The following is a 23254-nucleotide window of genomic DNA, read 5'->3' on the forward strand; positions in this document are numbered from 1 at the left end:
GGTCCAAATCTGTAGTCATTAAAGAGTTATCAGATAACTTAGCAACGTCACTTCCAAAAATGAGACCAATTGACATACCCACTGAAATACCAACACCTGAAGAACCTCGACGCAGTGGGAGGACTATTAGACCACCCACCAGGCTAACTCTTCTAACCGAAGAGGAAACTATTAAAGAGTTCCACATGGTATCGGTTGAATCGGATTATGATCCGATGACATACTCTGAGGCTCTTAAAGATGTTGATGTCACTAGGTGGCTGGAGGCAATGCGCTCTGAGATTAATTCGATGCATTCCAACAAGATCTGGACTCTAGTCGATCCATCAGCTGGCGTCAAGCCTATTGGATGTAAATGGATCTTCAAGAGGAAGAAGGGCGCTGAAGGAAAAGTCAAAAGGTTGAAAGCGAGATTGGTGGCAAAGGGCTATACCCAGAATGAGGGTATAGACTATGAGGAAACTTTTTCACCGGTGGCGATGATGAAATCTATCAGGATTTTATTTGCAATCGCCGCACACTTTGATTTTGAGATCTGGCAGATGGATGTGCAGACTGCATTTTTAAATGGATTTCTCCAAGAGAAAATCTACATGTAATAGCCAGAGGGGTTCTCTTCCTTGGAGGAAGAAAGAAAGGTATGCAAATTGCAGAGGTCCACTTATGGACTGAAGTAGGCTTCCAGAAGCTGGAACATCAGGTTTGATCAATCAATCAAATCATTTTGTTTTGATCAAAACATGGATGAACCATGCATTTACAAGAAGATCAGTGGGAGGGCAGTATGTTTTCTTATTTTATACGTAGATGACATATTGCTGATGGGTAACGATGTAGGATTCCTTTCATCAGTAAAACAGTGGTTATCCACAACATTTTCAATGAAAGACCTTGGTGAAGCTAGTTATATCCTTGGGATTAAACTCGTAAGAGATCGCCAGAAAAGGATGCTAGGCTTGTGATAGGCTCCCTATATAGATAAAGTCCTGGCCAGATTTTGCATGGAGAACTCCAAACGGGGAAATGTCCCTTTTCGACAGGGGGACTTATGTACGTCATGTCATGTACGAGGCCAGACATTTGCTATACAGTAGGTATTGTGAGTCGTTACGAGTCTAATGAGTGGATGTGCCATTATGTAGAGGAGTACAAAATAGAAATCTACAGCCGATCCCAATTTTTATGAACACCTTGCATCATATGATGCGGCTAATAAGGTGTTTAGGTTAGGAAGTTTCTAACGTTTTTGGAGTAGTCCCTGATCTTGTCGAAGGCCCTATTCCCCTGTTATATGACAACAGAGGGGCCATTGCACAAGCTAAGGAGCCTAGGGCTCATCAGAGGAACAAGCACGTGCAGCGAAAGTATCATCTCATCAGAGAGATTATCTAGCAGAGCGACATGAGTATCTCCAAAGTAGACACAACTGAAAATGTGTCAGATGCCATGACAAAGGGTTTGTCTCCTGGAGTGTTTGAAAAACACATGGAGGGCATGGGTTTAAAATGTATGGGAATTGGCTTTGATGTACAAGTGGGAGATTGTTGGATATGTGTGTCCATCAAACCCGCTTCGGTCCGATTCAACCCGATTTACCTTTGTATTGAACTTTTATACATTTTAGTTTAATATTATCACATGCGATATAAACTTTTTGAGCATTATGTGTCCGTAAGTTATACTTAAAATGGTAGTCACGACATAGGGTTTGGGCTGGGCACCTTTATCATATGGTCGTCGCATTGGGTATGCTTAGACATGTGATGTCAAGGTACGAATGCTAGTACTCACATGTTGATGTGTGTATTGGCGAAGAATCTACTTTGTCAATTCCCTCATGTATTACTGCCAGATGTAGGAAGGGATAGACATGTATCACCGACACCCTTTTACCTAAGGGAACCCTGTCACTGCAAAGTGTGACCGCATTCTTTGGTTCATCTATGACTGAGACTTAAGCAAGTCAAAGCCAGTGTTCTGGGAATGCGTGAACGCTTTGTGAGTGAAGGAGTTACTTAACATGGTTACCATTGCCCGATTGGGGAACACCAAGATAGAGATTGTCTGTGTATGGTCGGATCAAAATCTGGATCTAGTGCAGTTTTGGAAATGGTTCTGTAAAATTTATTTTACATAAAACGATGCATTATTTGTAGTTATTTTAAATAAAGTGTTTAATCGAGTTTTACGGGTCCCGATTAGATGCACATACTCTCTTATATGGACATGTACTATGGATTGGGGTTTGGCAGTACATATGTACATGCCCTAGATTCCATAATGATGGTGTTGATTAGTGGGGGGGCTGTATATGATAAATTGTTATCATATAGGGAGTTATTTGGAATTTGCTAATTTAATTGACTCTTTATTTAATTAATGGACTTGGTGCTAATTATAATTATCCATTAATAATTAAATAAAGAATCTAATTAATACTTTCTCTATTAGATTCTGCTTCTTCACCTGTGTAGCACTTTGAGTTTAAACAGAAGTGTCAAACAAAGAGAGAGAGAGTATGACTCTCACTGGGATTAATTAATCCATCAGGGTTTTTAATTAAACCCTAGGCTTATATATAGGGGACCAAAACGCAAAAGAAAAAAAAAAGCTCTCCATATTTTTTGAGCAGACACTCTCTCTCCTACGTTTTTGGTTTCTCTCTCTCCCTCTTATGATCTCTCTTCTTCTTCTTGCTTCTCTCATCTGTGTTTGAGAGTTAGGGTTTGAGAAACCCTAGATCTGTGCTGAAGAGTTCGAGAGCATCTGGGATTGGCTTGAAGAACCTTGGTAGCACCATTGGAGGTTCAGATCTGTTTGCTTGGAGCGCTCACTGGAGGAAGAACCATTGTCTATTGGAGGAGCAACACTTGAGGCTCACCAGGTTAGTAGTTCTTTATTAATTCCTTCAGTTTATTGATTATTAATATTTATGGGATGCGAAAGAAACTCGAATCGATTAATTTCCGTTGCGCATTCGAGTATGGGATGGATCCCTCTTGCCCTGTGATGGACTAGAGATGAATTTCTCCATCCCTATTGTGATAATTAATTTTATGGGATGCAATAGGGAAGGAGAAACCCTAATAGGGATGCACCAGGGTTCCCATGGGCGACCATGGGAAACCCTAAAATTTAATGGGGCACCCATGGGACACCATGGGATAACCCAAGGCATGCAAAACCCTATTTTTTCTATATATTGGTTTCCCTAGGGAACCATGGTTTGATCCCTGGACCGTTGTTTGACCAACATACCCTACTCCACCCACCTCACCACCACTAAATCTCCCTTCCCCTACATGGCCACCCTTTGCTTCCTTGTCCTTGGTCCATAAACCCCCTCCCTAGTAGTATCTCCTCTAGGGTCTCCTTCATCTTCTCTTACATCTTCTCCTCCATTAAAAACTAAGGGTATTCAGTACTTGTACGCTTCTTACCCCATCTCCCCCCACTTAACCCTACAAACATTACCTATTCCACCCTCCACCCACTCCTAGTGGTCATCCCATGACCTTACGACCTCGTACCAAACCAAAAGTTCATATCGCCACCACCACATTTGAATCTACTTGTTTACTAAAGTTAATCAATTTCTTAATTGGCTTATAGCTATGGCCAATGAATTTAATGATTTGATGCAGAATGGTACTTGGTCTCTTGTCCCACATCACTCACACATGAACCTAGTGGGTTGTAAATGGGTGTATAGAATCAAAAGAAATGCTGATAATTCTCTTGAACGTTATAAGTCCCGGCTAGTCTTCAAGGGGTTCTATTAAGAACAGGGTATTGATTTCAATGAAACTTTAAATCCAATGGTTAAACCCATCATAATTAGAACTGTTCTCTCTCATGCTAGCTCTCCACGATGGTCTATCTAGCAATTGAATGTTTGGAATGCCTTTCCTCATGTCTTACTAACTGAGGAGGTTTATATGGCTCAACCACCAAAATTTAAGGACAAGAACTACCCTAACCATATCTGTCACCTTCACAACTCCTTATATGGGCTCAAATAGGCTCCCCGTGCATGGTTTCATCGCCTCTTGCATTCCAACTTTAAGGCGTCTCAAACAGATCCTTCATTATTTATTTATTTGCACAGTAATGTTACTACTTTTTTTTTTGTTTATGTTGATGATACCCTGGTTACCAAAAAAAATCATCTCACATTGATGTCCTACTACATTCTCTTTCTACTGAGTTTTCCATCAAGGATTTGTGACCCCTCAGTTACTATCTTAGTATTGAAGCCATATATCATTCTAGCGGTCTACTATTAACCTAACATCGGTACATTGTTGATTTGTTAAAACGTAATGGTATGACTAACTGAAAGCCTATTCAGATACCAATCTTTAGTACTGCATCACCATTGGCCACAGGGGCCGTGCCCTTTCTTGATGCACCAAAGTATCACTCCATTATTGGTGCACTCTAGTTTATTATACTGATCATCCTGATGTTGCCTTTTCAATAAACCGTGCTTGTCAGTTTATGCATGCTCTTACAAAAGAGCACTAGTCCTTGGTTGAACACATCCCGCGCTATCTCAAAGCCACTAGTACTCTCGGTTTCCCTCTCTCCCGGTCATCTGACTTCTAACTACTTTCATTTATTGATGTCGACTAGGCAGGCAACTCTGATGATAAAAAATCGATGGGAGGTTATGCCATTTTTCAATGCAGTAATCTTATTTCCTTGTCGTCATGATAACAAAAAACTGTTGCATGTTCTTCAATCAAGTAGGAGTACAAGGCTTTGGCTGACGCATTGGCTGAACTTACTTGGCTCCAATTCCTATTACATGAAATCAAGGTTCTGCAATCTGTACCTCCTATTATTTGGTGTGACAATATTGGCATGACTTATCTCTCTACCAATCCAATTTTCCATACCAGAACAAAGCACATTGAAATTGATTTTCAATTTGTTCGTGATAAGGTTGCAAAAAAGGAAATGCTGGTTCAGTTCATCTCTACCAAGGATCAACTTGCTAATATTATGACCAAAGGCCTTGCCACTGCATGATTTCAGCTTTTTCGCGACAAGCTACACATTTGAAGCTTGAATCCCCATCTTGAGGGGGCATATCAATTGACTATAGGATTCCCAATCCACTTGAGAGTCCTATAGTTGGCTTCCTATGTCGAGTCCTACTCAAAGTCTAAGTCTTGTATTTATTATAAAAACCTCTACAATCCTAGAGAAGATCAATGAACATAATTCAGTTTTTTTATGAGTGGATAGTATGAATATCCATGTATGCAAGATTTGTTTTGTTGATGTTGGATATTATTCTTCTCACTAAGCTACTTGAGCTCACTCCCACTATTTTTAATTTCTTTACAGAGCATGTCCATGTCCAGTACCAGTGTGAGGGGTGTACGCTTGGAGGCAAAGGGCATGACATACGTACCTCTGATTACGAGATTGTGGATTGAGACAGTGTAGCTTTTTGTTAAGAAGTTTGAGATAGATGTAAATCTGATAGTAGTTACTTTTTATGTAGTCGAAGAGATGGTTGTAGAGGTACAACAGAAAATATGATGAGTTAGACACAATAGTTTGATTGTATATATTATGTGAATGGAGAAATTAAAAAAAAAAAAAACAATTTTAATTCAATCCTCTGAATGCTTAAGGCCACCAGAGTCTTGTTTAAATGTTTAATGATTTTAGATCTTCCGTTGTTGCATAAAAATGAATATGATTTTAGTTTCCACTGTAGAATGTGAATAGAAGACCAACCGTTATCACACAGTGGATGGTGAGTACCTACCCCATACCTTTTAACTGGGGTTAGGGTGTGACAATATCTCTCTCATTACTCAGCCATCCATTTGATATGTTGAAAATCTTGTGAAGTTTACTTTATTTAAAAAAAAAAATTATATTCCATTTTGTATAGGCAATATTTACATGTGAACTTATGGTGTTAATAATTACAGTCTTTTTTAAAACTAGTTTGAGGGCATTGTTTTTCGGAGACATCATTTCTTGAGACAAGCTGCATACTTGTTCTTTATTTTTTTGGGGTGAAACTACTGCATACTTAAGATAGCGGAGAAAATTATTGTCTTAAAAAAAATGTCTTCCCCTGTTTCATATATTGTCTTTTAATTTATTCTATTTCTAGCAGTTTCTTTTCTATTAGAGCCATTTGGAAAAGGCTAAATGCTTCTGGAGTGACACGCTTGGAAAGTCACCAAGGAAAATAGTTATGGAAGTGTGAAAATATGTTACATTCACAAAGGTTAAATGGTTGAGTTTGGAGTATATGGCTCTAACAATTTGTCCATCTGCATCTTAAGGAAATTTTTTTTTTCAGATTAATGTGGAAGGGCATGATTTGAGGGCTGGGTTACAGGTTGCTGAATTTTTTCAGAGCCTTCTTGTTATATAGTATTTTCAAAATAATGGGTTTGGGAATAGTCCCACATCGGACAGGTGAAGAAACTTTGTTGGGTATATTTAGTAAAGTGTTATATAACTTTCAAATTAATAAAAAGGGCTTGCTATGGTGTATGTGAGATGACATTCGTCCGAGCGCCCATGCCAGTGTGGGTAGTGGGTTGTATAGGCATTAGTGGCGCACGCACTTTGCATGCTTACATCGCTTTGAACGGTCCAAATTCAATTATGAAAAGATCTCTTTGTTGAGAACAGTGGCCAAGTGTTTTATAAATACCCAGGTTATTTCAAACCAGAAACTACCCAAAAAACATGACGATTCGTTTGCAACCTGTTCGAATCTTGGTAGTAGAGACAAATTACATCTTAAAGAAAGCGACCCTATAACACACCTTGAAGACTCAAGCCTATATTTTCCAATATTTCTGTCATTGGTGTTTTTGTAATGAGTAAGTTCTCAAGTGCTTACAATACTAGTTAGGGAATCCAGGTCATTGATGGATGATCTTTAGGGAATCCAAGTCACTCAAGTGCAGTTGGTATATTCATAAATTCAAGAGGTGAATCTATAGGGTGTTTTTCTTCTTATTTGGGAATTAAATCAAATTTCTTTGCCGAATTTTCAGCTTTCTTCTTAGGGCTGTATTTGGCGAAGAGCAAGGTTTTTTCCCACCTATGGATTGAAAGTGATTCAAGTGTGATTGTCATAAGAGTGAACTATATATAAAACTTGATCTGATACAACCCCTCAAGGTGAAGATTTGATGGATCTAATCTTCAGCTTGTCTCGAAGGAAAGAAAATCGCGCTATACCGAGCCCCTTGGATATAATGTTCGCAATCTGGTCCTTTGTGGAAATAAAATGGACCTAAAGATCTCATTTGGCAACTTTATCGTGTACAAAGTGGAAGTCGATCTCCACGTGTTTGGTATGCACGTGAAAGAATGGGTTTGCTGAGAGATATGTTGTGTCAATATTGTCACACCACAACATGGGAGCTTAAGTCATTTTCAGACCAAGCTCACCGAACAGGGACTAAAGCCAGGTCAGCTCTGCACAAGCATCTGCAAGAGCTTTATATTCGGATTCAGGGGAGGACCGTGCAATGGTCTTTTGCTTCTTGGATGCCCAAGAGATTAAATTTTGTCCCATATAGATAGCATATCTGCTGGTTGATTTCTGGTCATCACCATCACCAGCCCAATCGACGTCCGTGAAAGCTTAAAGGTCTTGAGAAGAGGACTTGGTTATGTGAACCCCATAGTTCATTGTGTATTTAAGATAATGTAGAATACGCTTCATCATTGACCAATGGTCTTCAATAGGGCAATACATGAATTGACAAGCGCGATTCACAGAAAAGGTGACATCAGCACGAGTGAGTGTGATGTATTGGAGTGCACCAAATATGGACCGGTATTTGGTGGGGTCAGAAAAATTCACACCCCCTGCAGATGAGGCTTTGAATGTGGTTGCCATGGGGGTCAAAACCGGTTTGCAATCAGCCATACTTGCCCGGTGAAGTAAATCTATAATATACCATGATTGAGATAGAGTGACACCATCTGGCCAGTATGTGGCTTCTATACCTAGAAAAAGCTTAAACGTCCAAGATCCTTGATTGAAAATGTAAAAACTAGCTGTTGGAGGAGAGTTGTAATATGCATGGACAGATTCCCTATAATAAGAATGTCATCCACATACACAAGGACATAAGATGTCATGGGCCTTGTGTGTAGATAAATATGAGGGGTTGGTTTTGGATGCCCAAAAACCAAATTGAATAAAAAATTGCGAGAGATGGCTGAACCAAGCACGAGGGGCCTGCTTGAGGCCATAGAGAGACTTGTGTAATTTACAAACATGATTGGGCCGACTGGAATCTTTGAACCCTTGAGGCTAAGCCATGTAAACTTCCTCATTAAGAATACCATGCAAGAAAGCATTTTGGACGTCGAGTTGCCGAACCGCCCATCCATTGGAAATAGCCATAGCTAGCACCCGACGGATGGTCGTAGGCTTGACAACAGGACTAAAAGTCTCATCAAAATCAAGGCCTTACTGCTAATGAAACCCCTTGGCAACAACCCTTACCTTGTAATGTTCGATTGTTCCATCTTCCTTCCACTTGATCCTGTACATCCACTTACAACCAACCAAGTTTACATTAGTAGGAGGAGGCACTAAAGACCATGTCCCATTTTGTAGTAAGCTGGAAAACGCATTGAACATGGCCAACTGCCATTGGGGATCCTTTTTAGCTTGAGAATAATAGGTGGGTTTTGTTGGGGTTGAAGGGGTAGGGGTGGATTCGGCGATATTGGCACGAAAAGCAGTGAAAGGGTCATCATACAGGTCACTAAGGAGGTGGGTACAAAGAGGGGGTAGTATGGGGTGTCAGAGAGAAAGTGGGAGACGGGCTAGGTGAGGGGGAGAGGTGGTCCAATCTAGAGATGGGTGATTGGACAGTGGGTGACTGAGGCAAGTATGGGAGAGGTGGGGGTGGAGGGTTGGATGGGGGATCAGGTATAGTGGCTCAGGGAGAGAAACCCAAGGAGGGGAGGTAAGTGATGAGGGGGGGTGAAGTGGAGGGTTGATCATGAAATGGAAAACATAGTTCATCGAACCGTACATTGCGAGCAATATATATGCGATGTGCTCAAGATGCATGCAACGATAACCATGGTGATGGTGATTGTACCCAGGGATGACACATGGAGCGGACCATGGATCCATTTTACGACTATTGTACATTCTGATAAAGGGAAAATAAAGACAACCAAAAACATTAAGAAAACTATAATCAGGAGGATGATTTGTGATGAGTTAGTAGGGGCAGATGCTGCCAATGACAGGAGAGGGCATCCAATTGATTAGATAAACTGCTGTTTCAAAGGCATAATCCTAGTAGGCCTGAGGCACAGAGCTTTGAGACAAGTGGGTGAGCCCGGTCTCAGCAATGTGGTGATTACGCCTTTCAACGGTGCCTTGTTGCTCATGGGTATGGGGGTAGAAGATACGATGCTGAATGCCAAGAGAGGCAAAATAGGAGGTAAGGGAGCAATACTTCCCTTCCCAATCGGTTTGCACATTTTTAGTTGGCCTAGAAAATTATCGCTCAACAAGGTTTTGAAATTGTTTGAAAATAGAAAACGCATCAAATTTAACTTTAAGGGGATAAAACCTAACATACTTAGTAAAATCATCCACAAAAATTATAAAGTAATGATGTCCAAGAGAAGAAACAGTGGGGCCTGGTCCCCAAATATCACTGAAAATTAAATGAAGAGAAGAACAACTACAACTACTAGATTCACGAAGGGTCAAATGCCATGATTTGTCAATTTGACAGGCGTAGCACAAGTGGTGAGATGGAGGAAGCTTGACATCACGCAACATGATCCTAAGAGAACGATCATGAGGATGACCAAGTCTTTGGTGTCAACAATCGTAGGAGGAGAGATGTGCTAGATTGGTGGATGAAGATGACAACGACACTGAGGGCAGATAATAGAGACCATCTTTGTTAGGTCCCATAAGCAAAACTCGATTGGACGTTGGATCCTTCACATTAAAATGAGAAGCATGAAATTCAAAAAACATGTTGTTGTCAAAAGCAAACTTATGAACAGGAAGCAATGAATTAGTAAGAGAAGGTACATGTAAGACATCAGAAAGAAATAAAGAGCGAGAGTTAGAGGGAAGAGAAGAAGAACCCATATTTTAGATAGGGATAGAGTTATCATCACCTACCAAAAGACTATGCTTACCATTGTACAGTGTACAAGATGAGGGTGACTGTAGATTAGGCATTGCATGATGCGTTGCACTAGTGTCAAGATCCAATGAGTAAGGCTAGATGGGGGAGTGGGTGGGGTGTAAAATAGTTGGTGCTAGGTGTAATGCGGTTGGGGTAGGGGGTAATGCGGTTGGGGCTGAGGTATGGGCAATAAAGGAGGGTTGTGCATGGGGAGAAGGAAGAGGGTGATGGGGAATTGGTTTGGGGCTGGATTGGGTTAGGGTGGGGAATGGCGGTGGGGATTGTTGGCCATGGGTTGTTCCGATAATAGCACAATGGTGCTTGACGATTGGTCCTACCATAGATCGTGTAGGAGCTATGTGCGAATGCATTAGAGCACCCAAAACCACTAGGTCCAGTCAAAGCACCACGACCACCACCACTCCTGCCACGACCACGGCCACCAGGGGAGCCACGACCATATGTTTGAGTGGGAGGGCCATGATTTTGTTGAGCAATGTTGGGAGTAGCATTTGTAGCAAGATCAATCACAGTTTGACGGGATGCAATGAGGTACTCATGGTTGACAAGAAGGCCATGTAATTCTCTATAGGAAATCGGCTCAGAACGAACCATCATGGTGGAAACCATAGACTGAAATTTGGTTCATAGTGCATGAAAAATATGAATATTGAGATCTTCCGTTGGGAGGGGTTTGCCAGCAGCACTGAGCTCATCAAAGAGGGCTTTGGCCCGATGTAGAAATTGAGTGACAGTCTCCTCGGGTTTATGAATTAGGTTCTAGAGGGTGACATTGAGTGAAAGAATTCACGTCATAGAAGCAGAACTGAAGGCCGCATGAAGGGCATCCCAAATGTCCTTGCTTGTTTTAGGTCCGATAGCAAGAGGCATGGCCTCATCGGAGAGAGAAGAAATAAGTATGCTCATGATGGAGGCGTCTTTTTCGTGCCATACTTCAACCTGCGTTTCATCCTTAGGACAGGGATTGGATCCAGTGACCTAGCCATATAGTTGTTGGCTTTTGAGGTAGGGAACAATTTGGGTTCTCCAATAGACATAGTTTTTAGAGGATAATTTAATGGAGAGAATTTGACTAAGACTAGGTGTAGTCGATGGAGTGGAGGGAGGAGAGACCATGACTTGAAGGGGAGAGATACCAACTAGGTGGAGATGTGAGGGAGGGAGGATCAAATTAGTTCTTGCTCGGTGGAGCTAGAAGCTCATGATACCATGTTGGAAAGTGTAATATTGTTATTGCCTTAACCTTTAAGATTTACAAGATTGAGTATATACAGGTGAGAGGAATCCACAGGTTGGAAACTCAATCACCATTAGAGAATATTGCATATACTATATTGAGAGAGATTAAGAGAGATATTATAGAGATCATAGGCTGTCAATGAGATTGCATGAGCAATGAAAAATATGGGAAGATGAGATAGGATCTGACTCCAAGATGGAAGGTGTGCTGGATATGATCTCATACAAACTATCCCATGGAAGTTCCATGGTAAGTGGGCTTACTTTTTTTTTAACCCGAATATTATCTGGGACCCGGGTTGACCCCTGGCATTTCGTCAAAAAATCAAATCATAAAAGATCAAGAATTACAAGGGGGGACATAACCCGCCTTACCCCAACCCAAAGAGACAAATAACTCACTCTCTCATCCAGAAAATAGGAACTACATAATAAACCTCACAAAATAAATTTAATTACGAATAACAGGTAAACCCATTGCTTCCTCCCAAATTATTTTCCTCAGCTCCGGGGGAATGTCAATCCAAGAATTAAAAGTCGTGTTAGACGTTGAGTCACAGGCATAATTGGCTAACCAATCAGCCACTCTATTACTCTCTCTAAAAGTGAAAGAAACCATTGGCCGAAGGGATTGTACCAAAGACAGAATTTCATAGAACCAGTACCACCCCTTCCAAATATTGCATCTCTTTAAAGAGACGCAATGCACAACCAAAGAAGAATCAAAATTTACATGGAAATCAACAAAATCCATTTCATCATAGAGCTTAAGACCATCCCTTAAGGCTCTAAATTCCGTAGTGGAGTTTGTGCACTCCCCATAAAAGTTAGCAAAGGCAGCCAAAACTTTTCCTCTTCCATCTCTAATAATCTCATCCCCTCCATCTACTCCGGGGTTACCTCTACACACTCCATCCACATTGAGTATTACAGCAATGAAAGGGGGACAACAAAAAACTGCTAAAGGCGGTTTGCAACGAATTTGGATTGGAGCAATATTAAAAAATTGGACGACAATTTTATCCCTAAAAGAAGTTAATCTTTTAGAGGAACCAACACAAGGGATTTCTTTCACCTAATTTTTCACCACTTCCTCAATGACTGTAGCAAGTCTTGGTCTCCCTCCTTGCCTTCTGTTGTTCCTTTCCTTCCACAATTCCCAAAAAATGAGAGACGTAATCAATCCCATGATTTTTCCATATATGCCTTTCTCCTTGGCATGCTCCTACCAAAATAACATACGACCCCTAGCATATTGGGACATGAAAATCTCCACATCAAAAACTAAGGAGAAGTATTTCCATACCTTAAAAGCTGCCATTCCCTCCACCAAGCAATGTGAAGTCGACTCACAAACAGACAAAGCACAACAAAGACATTTGGAAACCAAGGGAACGCCCAAACCTTTCAACGATTCATCGGTTGGGATGTCACTACACATGATTTGCCAAGAAAAGAACCCAATTTTTAGGGGAAGAGCTCGATTCCAGAGCCATTTTGCAAATGGTTTAGGAGTCGAAGAGATTCTGATTATATTCCAAGCAGATTTTCTCGTAAAAATACCATCACTAGTTGGAGACCAAATTAATTTATCATCCTTGTTTGAAATGGAATAGTTAGTGCTCAAAATATTGTCTCTAACTTCCTGGGAATCAATTTGCATCAAGATATTGTCATCCCAAGAGCCATCAACATGTAACACATCTCCAACTCGAGTCTCCAAATCAAGATTGATCGCCCCATCAACATGGTCCAAAAGAGGACCCCATCCTGACCAATTATCAAACCAAAATTTAATATCTCTTGAACCTATGAGCCACCTGGAATTAGTGAGTAACAATTCCTTGTGCTTTAAAGCTCTTCTCCAAGAGATTGTTCCTATATTCCTTTGGCTAGCCAAAGCAAAATGATGGTTCTGAATAAATTTAGCCTTGAAGAAAGAGCACCAAAGGGAATTTTCATACATGATTCTCCATAAACCCTTCAATCTCAAGGCCATACTGATATCTTCTAACCTGTGAATGCCAAGACCCCCTTCTTCAAGTGGCTGAGTGATCTTGTGCCACTCCACCCAGTGGTGGCGCTTACCCCACTCTGAATGGCCCCACAAAAATTCAGCACAGATACCATTAAGTTTCCTAACAACAGCTTTTGAAGGATTCAAAGTAGAGACAATGTGTATTGGCATAGAATTTAAAATGTGCTTCAAAAGAATAATTTTCCCTCCTGAAGACAATAATTTCCCCTTCCAACCTGCCACTTTCTTGCGTCTTGGCTAGAAAATCATCGAAAAAATTAATTTGAAGACACCCCGAGTACATTGGAGCCCCAAGGTAAGTTAAGGGAAGCTTTTTCCTGGAAAAACCTGTATTTATCTCAATAAGGCGACATCTACCATCCTCCATTCTTTTTCCAATGATAAAGCAACTTTTTTGCTTATTTACTAGTTGCCTTGACGAAACCTCATATCTAGTAATAAGCCCCATGATTTGTTTCAGAGAATTTTTAAGACCCCTTGCAAAAATAATAGTGCCATCTGCGAAAAGACTATGAGAAATTCCTAGGCAGCCCCTAGGGAGATGAAAATACCTTGCGCTCCCTTCCAAGAACAAAGATCTAAGACCCCTACTTAAAACTTCTTCAGCCAGAATGAAGAGCGAAGGCGAAAGGGGGTCACCTTGTCTCACCCCCTGGTCGATTTAAAAAACCCTATAGGGCCTCTATTCATAATTAAAGAAAACCAACAACTCTCCATAGTTTTCCTAATTATATTAATCCAAGGAGTGGCAAAACCAAATTTTTTCTAAAACTTTGTAAAGAAAATCCCACTCAAGACAATCATAATCCTTGGCCAGGTCCAATTTGAGGACCACATTCCCCCCACGAGTTTTCCTGTCTATATCATTAATAACCTCCTTAACCAAAGCAATATTATCATGGATGCATTTGCCTTGGACAAAGGCCCCTTGTTCCTCTGAGATAATCGATGGAAGAATATGAGCTAATCTAGAGGCAATGACCTCAGCAATAATTTTGTAAGAAAAATTGCAAAGACTAATAGGGCGAAAGTCAGACATTACCTCAGGATTGTTTTTCTTGGGGACAAGCACCAGATGAGCCGAAGTATAGCTCCTGGGAAAGAAACCACCGGAAAAAAAATCCTTGACCGCTTCCCACACATCGCTACCAACAATCTCCCAACAAGTAGTAAAAAAGCAACCCGAAAAACCATCTGGACCCGGAGCACTGTCCGCTAACAACTCAAAGACCGCTTTCTATACCTCCTCGAACAATGGAATGGCCAGCAGACTCGCATTATCCTCATCAGTGATAAGCTGGGGGATGTACTGCAGTAAATCATCGTCCCTCTGGGAATCCTGGGAATCCTATGCTACAAAAAAATTGATGGCTTCATCTTCCACACCATCTTCACCCATCACCCAATTTCCATTATTATTTTTAATTTTGTCCACCCCTCTACGTTGCCTACGGACATTGACCATCGTGTGAAAAAATTTGTAGTTCTTGTCTCCCTCTTTTAACCACCTCAGCCGAGACTTTTGTCTCCAAAAAATCTCTTCCTGCAACAAAACTTCATGTAAAGCCAATTCCTCCTTAGAGAAATCACTTAAATTTTGGTCACACTCTATCTCCATGCGACACACTTTATCTTTCGCATCGCAAACATTTTAGTGTATGTTACCAAAAGCAGATTTATTCCAACTACGTAGATGAGAACGATGGGCCTTCAATTTACCAAAAAAAATATAGAGAGGAGAACCCAACACCGGCACAGACCAAGAGTGACTAACACAACTCAAAAAATTGGGGTGAGTGATTCACATCTACTGAAATTTAAAAGAAGAGAATCTAATAATCCTTTTTAAGGAGCACTCAAGCTGAACGGGCGAATGATCAGAACAAGTTCTGTTATGATGGATAACCCGACTCATGGCAAAAAAATTCGCCCAATGACCATTGAACTAAAATCTGTGTAGGCGAGCTAGAATTTTCCCCCTCTCCTCTTGATTATTAGACCAAGTAAACATACTTCCCTCAAGCCCCCCCCCCCCCATCCACCAATGCCGCATCATTAAGGAATTTTCCAAAATCATCCATGGACATAGAACAGGCCGCCCTTCCCCCCAGTTTTTCCATAGGGTTAGTGATAGCATTAAAATCCCCTCCAATCAACCATGGCAAAATAATGGCCGCCGCATCCTCAATCAAGCTCGACCAAAGCATACGACGTTCCGCTGCCGTACACAATGCATGAACAAAAGTGATTAAATACTTTGTACAAGAGTTCAAAGTGCATTCTAAAGAAACATATTGCATGTGTCCCTTAATCACTGAAACTTGAATGTCACCCTTCCAGAAAACCCAAATTCTGGTAAGTGGGCTTACTATAAACTATTGAAATTAAGAAAAATAATAGCACACTTTTATTGATGTACAGGAAACGTAGTACAACATTTGATTGATTTTAGGAGTAGAGCCATACTCCAAACAAGCTTACAATTTCTCATTACTTGAATGGGAGCCTGGGCTCTCTGTTGAGCCCTATGGGGTTTCCCCTCTACCTTTCATATTGTAGTGATCCCTATGGGCATTCTTTCATTTCATCTCTTTGTGGGCTTTCTCTAAGCCCATCTTTGGAATAGGGTTCCTCACTTGCACCAGTTGCTACTCCTATGGAATGTAGGAGAAGTAGCTCTTTACCTCAACCAGTTTAGGTGGTGTTTAGATAGTCACCCACAATTAGGGATGTAAATGGATAACCGAAATCTGAATCTGAATCTGCATCCGTGTCCGTTTAGGGGCATCCGTATTCGTTTAGAGATATCCGGGAAATAATCCGAATACTCCGATTAAAATCCGTCCGAAAAAAAATCCGAATACTTAATAATAAAAAATTAAATAAATAATGATTCTGACGGTTTTTGAAGATTCAATAGGTTCTAGAATATGATGAAAAGAGAATCATGATCTAAGAGATGGATTGAGAGTGAATTGTATCCACTAGGGGGAGGAAGATCCGAGTTACACAAGGCAGAGATGTAAACGGATGGTCAAAAATCCGAATCCGATCCGCATCCGAATCCGTTTAGAGGTATCCGAATTCGGTCAGGGAATATCCGACTCCGATCACATCCGATCCGTATCCGATCCGAATCCGATCCGTTTACATCCCTACCCACAATCTCCTCTTACAATCGATTGACACATTGTTTATTATATTTTAGGGAAAGAGATTGCTACCTGAGCCTCTAGAGTCTGCACATGCACACTAGTCAATGAGAGCGCAAGTGCAAGCATCATTCTGAACGGGATTTCCACCTTTCTATGGGGCAGTACGGTACTTTTGCATGCTTTTGTGTCTAGGCACAGAAACCAAGCAGGTCACGCCACCAGGTAATGTTCTTTTCTCATATATTTTAATACAAAATATTTTAATCAACACATTATAACTGATGGCGCTGCCGTAGTTGGGTGATTGCTTCTCAGTAGAGATTTGTCATTATGATTTCTGGATTTTATCCAGTTTGTATATTTTTTTGTTTTTCCTTTTCTCCTTTAATATATACGACCTTTTAGCCCGAAAAACAAAAAAAGTGACTCATTTGAACTCTTCCTCTCACATTCCCTAGACTATTCTAGAGACAACACATTGCAACAATCATTATTTTAATCTCCAACTTTCTCCAACACTCTAGAAACTCCTGAGAGTTTAATGAATTACAATACTAGCTAGGGATATAATACAAACAAAACATATAGAAAAGATCGATAGGATCATGTTTTGAAACAACTAACTTGTATTAAGTCGTGATTGAATTGCAAAGTTCTTCATTGATTTGCACTCTACAATATAGAGAGTGTATAGAAAGAGATTACATGTGAAGCCGTAGTCGGCAACAAGGTGAGACTGACTACATAGAGTCATGAATGAAATAGGAAACTGGATACATAGAAGACCTTATTAATTGAAAAGGAAACTGAGATTGATATCGTATGTCAGAGGGAACGTATATTAATTGTTTCCTGAAGCATTGGTATTGTCCAATTCATCCGGAGGAGGTATTGCCAATTTATTTACCCGTGTCTTTGCTATAGAGACCTGCATCAACGAATATGTAAAACTCTCATAAGTTATTAAAATTTGATATTTTCAGTCTAACTAATATAATCAAACTCAACCAGGATAGTGAACTTTGTTTTACAAAGGGTATTTCCAGGAAGTCTTCTCGCTATGCGATTCGATTATGGTAAATATCTCTTCTGCGTTTCGAGAAAGTAATCGAGAAGTGGACTGGCCTGCTAATTTGGCCTGTGAGTCTATTGGTAATACTTTTTTTCTTGCACATCAGATTATTCGTAGGGAGCTTAGCTTAGTTGTATTATTCTGGAGGATAAAGCTGACCTCCCAATTTTAAGATTTTAATGTTTGTGTGTGTTAGAGAGGTTTCTCATTTCAGGTTTAGAGTAAGGCGGGTTAAAACCCCCATGTATTATTTGTTTCAATCATTTTTAATAATATTTTAGGGGCCAGCCTGGGTCGTTGCAGGTAATATTGGGGTTTAAAAAAAAAAGTATCAGGTAGGTTTGAGGTTAAAGTTGCCCATTGGGATTGGAAGGAGCAAATTGAAACAGCCTAAAATTGAGAGTTTGGTTTGGCTGATTCTTTCTAAATCAACTTGAATAGAGAGTGATGGAGTTAGGTTTTAATTGGCTTGTTGAGTTGGTTTGGCTCAATATATATGGTTTACCTGCATATCCCAATCTGTCTTGTAGGTGAAGTAAAGAAGCACCAAAGTCTGAGCAAGAGTGCCTCCAATCATTCCCATCCATACACCCTGTAAGTATGAAACCAAAAACTAATGATCAGTAAGCAGGACTCGGCTCCTGTCAATCCGGGCAGCTGGGCTACATGTGCAGCGCCAGAGGTGAGGCGATGCGCATTGACCGCCTTAACCCTACCCGAGAGCCTTGCCTGGGCAGGGGTAAGGCGGTCAATGCACACCACCTCATCTGTGGCACTGCACATGCAGCAAAGCTGCCCGGATTGATAGGATCTTTTTCACAGTATATCTGCAGGAGAGTGCAAATTTTTATTAATCTGCCTTGGAACTTTGAAAACATGTCTGGCACTGTTAATTAATTCCTTGCTTTTCTCAAAAAGGACTAGTGTTTGGAAAACATGAAAACCAAGTTAATGTTAATTATCTAAGAATACCTTCACACCGAGATTGCCAATATAATCAAGGAAGACACCAATAGGAAGCCCTACAAAGTAATAACAAATGAGGTTGATATACACAACCTTGCTTTGCCACCCAGCACCAACAGCAACCCCTGTTATATAGAACATAAAAAGATATGAAATTAGAGGAAGTGAGGGTCGGAAGAGATAAACCAATAAAGGAAGAAAAATTAGTATTCTCACCAGAGAGAACGGGTTGAATGCTGTTCAATAGGAGAGAAAAGGCCAAAGGTATGGAGAGGTCCTCAAAAGCATTGGCTACCTCTACGCTATTTGAAAAAATATAGGATATTTTATCTTTAAAAGCCAATACCAAGCCCAATAACACAATCCCAATTACTACAGCAGTTGAAACCACCACTATTATTGCGAACTTTGCTTCCTTGGCACTTCCCCTCCCAAGCTCATTTGAAACCCTAACACTGTTTTCATGAAGAAGAAGAAGAAGAAGATGTCAAATTAAGGCCTTCCAAGAAGGGTCCAGCCGTGGTAGGAGCAGGAAGGTCTAGCCCAGCAAAAACACCCCAAAATAGGGGGGTGGGTTATGGTCATTTTCTAGGGGCCCACTTGGGTCCCACCTGTGAAATGACCAAAATCACCCTTGTTTGTGGGTGTTTTTGTTAGGCTGGACCGTCCAACTCCCGCCACGGCTGGAGGAGAACCAAATTGCCCAAGAAGTAATAGTAGTAGTAGTAGTAGTAGTAGTTGCATGGGAATGAAAACCCGAACCTTGCTGCTGCGAGGAAACCGAAGGAAAGCACCATTGCCCAACCATTGATATTAAGGCTGAAAAAGATGATATCCATTCCCATAAATCAGCAGTTCTCACAATTAGAAAACTCACATGTTTATGTGTTTCAATTCTCAGAAACCAACCACCACAGCATAAACAAAACAGGAAATTAAACTTTTAAAAACTCGCATGCCCATGGGTCTCTTACCAAATAGAGAGAGCGTCGATTGAAACCACCGCGTCTTTGGTGTTGCCAGTGATTAGAATTAACACCGAGTTGTACCACATCTCCAAGCTGTATTTGATAATTATGTAAGCCTTGTGTTAGAATTAACAGATTCGAATCCCGCCTTAATCCTTTTCCCCAATAAAATTTTTTTGAAAGAAAGCAAAGGAAAATGATAACAAAAGTTTTTTTTTTTTTTTTTGAACAACTATATATTTTTGAAAATACAAAGTAAAACATATGGTAATGATTGAATTAAGGCCCTAAATTTGAGGTGCAAGTGTTGATTTTTCTTCTATTGCACTAAATAAACCTAAGGAAAAAAGAAATAGGTCAAAGATTTCATACATAGTCATGCAAGCATGCACGATCATATCCCCTCTCACAAAGAGTTGGAAAAATCATAAAATCCCCACCCATATTTAATGCCTTGAAACTCCAACCCTCTCACATTCACGGCTTATACAGTCGTGTATGAAAAGTGTTCCCAAAGAATAATATTAAAAATAAACAAAATTGGATTTTTTTTGAGGGTGGGGAGGTTGGAGTGGATGACAAAATGACCGCATACCCCCATGTATGACGGAAATTCAACCGTCCATTGTGTTGTCGTGCACGCTCTCATTGGCTAGCGCTTAGGATGTGGCCCTTGCATCCCACGCAGAAAACAACTTCTCAAAAAATAATTTCAATTTATATAAGAATTTACAAAAAGAAAATTCTTAACAAATGCTTTGTTGTTATTTTTTTGTTTTTTGAAACGACGAGGTTTTTTATTTGATAGCGAAAAGGCCATTCATCGCGGTGAGGTTGGAGGGGTTCCACATGGGCAATATATCATATGTTGGAACAGTTTTAGCCACCTGTCCACATCCAAACACCCCACCATCTTCCTAAAAGGAACCAAAAAAAAAAAAGAATTTTAATAAGATTTATCAGAATATAAGACATGGACTGACCCCACACAAAGATCATTGAGATCTACACAGATAGGAAAAGAATCTCCACACCGACAATGTGGGGAACACTTTTGCACTGCAACATACTGAGCAGCCTTTTAACCGGACGCATTCTCTCTCTCCCAAAACCCTTCTTACAAAAATTAATTTTATTTAAATAATAATTATTTATTATGAGAAAAGATCTTTTAAACAAGTGGCATAGGGGAGTGCACCGGTAAAGTATGTTGGAACCATTTCCCAGAGAGTGCTAGTATACTCTCCTCTGGCTCAGAAAAACTTTTTCCATAATATTTATCCTCTTAATTTTGTAGGTTTCCTTCCGTCCCGTCCTATCCTTTGACGATCCCAAATGACCGAGTTGGGATCACCTCGTCATATGTGGAGTGTAATTAGTCTTCAAGTATAATTTTATGGTAACACGTGTCCTTCTTCCATAAATGCCCCTCTGAATTGAGATCGCATTCGTGAAAAAGAACAAAAAAAAAACCATGTATGTGAAAAGTCATTACATTCCATAAAGAGGGAATTGATCCACTCTATGCCCTCCCTATAAATTAGGGATCTAAGATAGGTGGAAAAATACATAATTTTTTTTTTAAGTATCAGTTTCTAGAAAAGTCAGAGAGGGCGGGCCTAGGTGCAATAGTAAAGATTGCTCCATTGTGATCAAGTGGCCACGGGTTCAAGTCTGGAAACAACATTTTTGTGAGCGTAAGGTTGTTTACATTATGATCCTTCCCATACCCCTCAGTGGCATGAGCCTCGTGCACTAGGTATGCCCTTTTAGTCTCTATAAAAGCCAGAAGAAGATAGTTCTATTGCGACATCGCACAAAATGATTGGCGCACCTCATGGAAAGGCGGAAATCCAGGAGGGTGTGGCGGTCTTCATGCAGTCCTATTTCTAGGCGCAAGAGCTTCACACTACACGTGACCAGGTAGGGATCAAAGGCGTTATCTGACGTTGCTCATGATGCCCAATGAGAGGGCGTAGAAAACCCCACCAAGTAGAGATCTTTTTTCATATATATATATATATATATAGAGAGAGAGAGAGAGAGGGGGGGGGGGTTAACAGTTATGTTGTGTTGCATAGGCTTACCAAAGCATCACACCTGAAGACACACAAAGTTTCACCATTGGCCATAGATCAGAAAATGCATGCATGGAGAATCCTTTCCATGTTAGAGGACAACCTCCACAAAAAACATACATCAACAGCCCAATTATAGGAATTACGCTTGCAATATCCATGGCCAGCATCACACCTGCAACTCCCAATTTCATATTCTCCACCAGAATCCAACAACCAATTACTTGAAGTATGAGAGTCACAACCCCCGACCATGTCACCACCATGTTCTTACCATGTGTTTGAAGATACATCCGAAGTGTGTAACGGAAGACATGAGATACCATTATAGGTATATACCACACTGCTATTATGTTTGCCATACCTGATACCTTATCACTTTGCCCAAGCAACTTCAGAACTGGAGCGCTAAAGATAAAGAGAGGGAGAAGTAGAATGCAAAAGAAGAACTCAATCAACCAAAACCTCTGCAAATATATCCCCAACATGTGATATTGTTTTGCTCCATATGCTTGCCCACATAGAGTTCCTAGTCCATTAGACATGCCCGTCTGTATTAAATTAAAGAAATAAATATAAAGTGAAGTTAATTTTACAATATAAAATACTTATGGAAGAAAGTTCTCTGTGAAAGATTGTACTACCGCCCATGCCTAGACACAGAAGGGGTCTAAATGACTAACCTATCCCCATGATGTCATAGAATCTATAGAAACAGACACAACTAGTTGTGGCATATTGGAAAGATGATGTAGTAATTCTGACTATTGGATATTTAAAAAAATGTAGAATTTCATACTCGTTTACTGCAAAGGATATTTTTTTTTTTTTTTTTTCCTATAATGACTAACAAGCACTACATGATAAGAAATTTTGAAGGAAAGACAATAAATGGAGAGAAGAAAGAATGAAAGATACCATTACTCCAATGGAGAAGCGAACGAGGACATGATAAACGATGGAGAGACCAGCCAATTCGGTGTCTCCGATGTGGCCAATGAAGGCTTGAGCTATGATGAAGGTACCATACATAGATAGTCGAGTTAAGATGGCAGGTCCAGCAACTATCCATAGCTGCTTTGATTCTATCCATAACCTACTATATAACTGATTTTGCTCTTCTTCTGCAGCTGAGCAAGGAAGTAGCTTAACCTTGGCCTCATTGCCCATGACTTAACTCGTTACGACTAAAAGTATCTTAGAGATGAATGATTGTCTACGTTTATTTATTAGCCAACTGAAGCCCAATTTATAAAGAAGCGAGCCTCTCCTCCTTTTGTCTATTTCTCGACTCACCTTCCCTGCGCTTTCCCTCCTTACCTTTCTGACAGTTACAGACAAGGGCACAACAAATTAAGTCTCATCGCTCCTTCCTCTTAAGTTCCTTTTTTGTTTTTTTGTTTTTTTTTTTTAAATGGCCTTTTTTATTCTATAAGAGAGAGAGAGAGAGAGGGTAGGTTGTCAGGAAAAGAGTCATGGAATGATGGAACTGGTGACAAGTGCACTTTATTAATTGTAGGGACGCAAATTGATTCGATT

The 23254-nt window shown here is 40.3% G+C and overlaps 1 protein-coding gene across 1 annotated transcript; it reads right to left on the reverse strand.

Annotated features, from left to right (window-relative positions):
* Positions 1-17472: 17472 nt before the first annotated feature.
* Positions 17473-22943, reverse strand: LOC122649987 (protein DETOXIFICATION 20-like). Its single transcript, XM_043843267.1, has 8 exons — positions 22634-22943; positions 21725-22266; positions 19644-19730; positions 19432-19488; positions 18886-19124; positions 18676-18794; positions 18209-18295; positions 17473-17559 (listed from the first exon to the last, which is right to left on the reverse strand). Exons 1-8 carry the CDS (start codon positions 22883-22885, stop codon positions 17473-17475), a joined length of 1470 nt encoding a protein of 489 aa, XP_043699202.1. The 5' UTR covers positions 22886-22943.
* Positions 22944-23254: the final 311 nt, after the last annotated feature.

Source organism: Telopea speciosissima, chromosome 2 (genome assembly GCF_018873765.1).
Source record: "Telopea speciosissima isolate NSW1024214 ecotype Mountain lineage chromosome 2, Tspe_v1, whole genome shotgun sequence".
NCBI classification, from domain to species: Eukaryota; Viridiplantae; Streptophyta; class Magnoliopsida; order Proteales; family Proteaceae; genus Telopea; species Telopea speciosissima.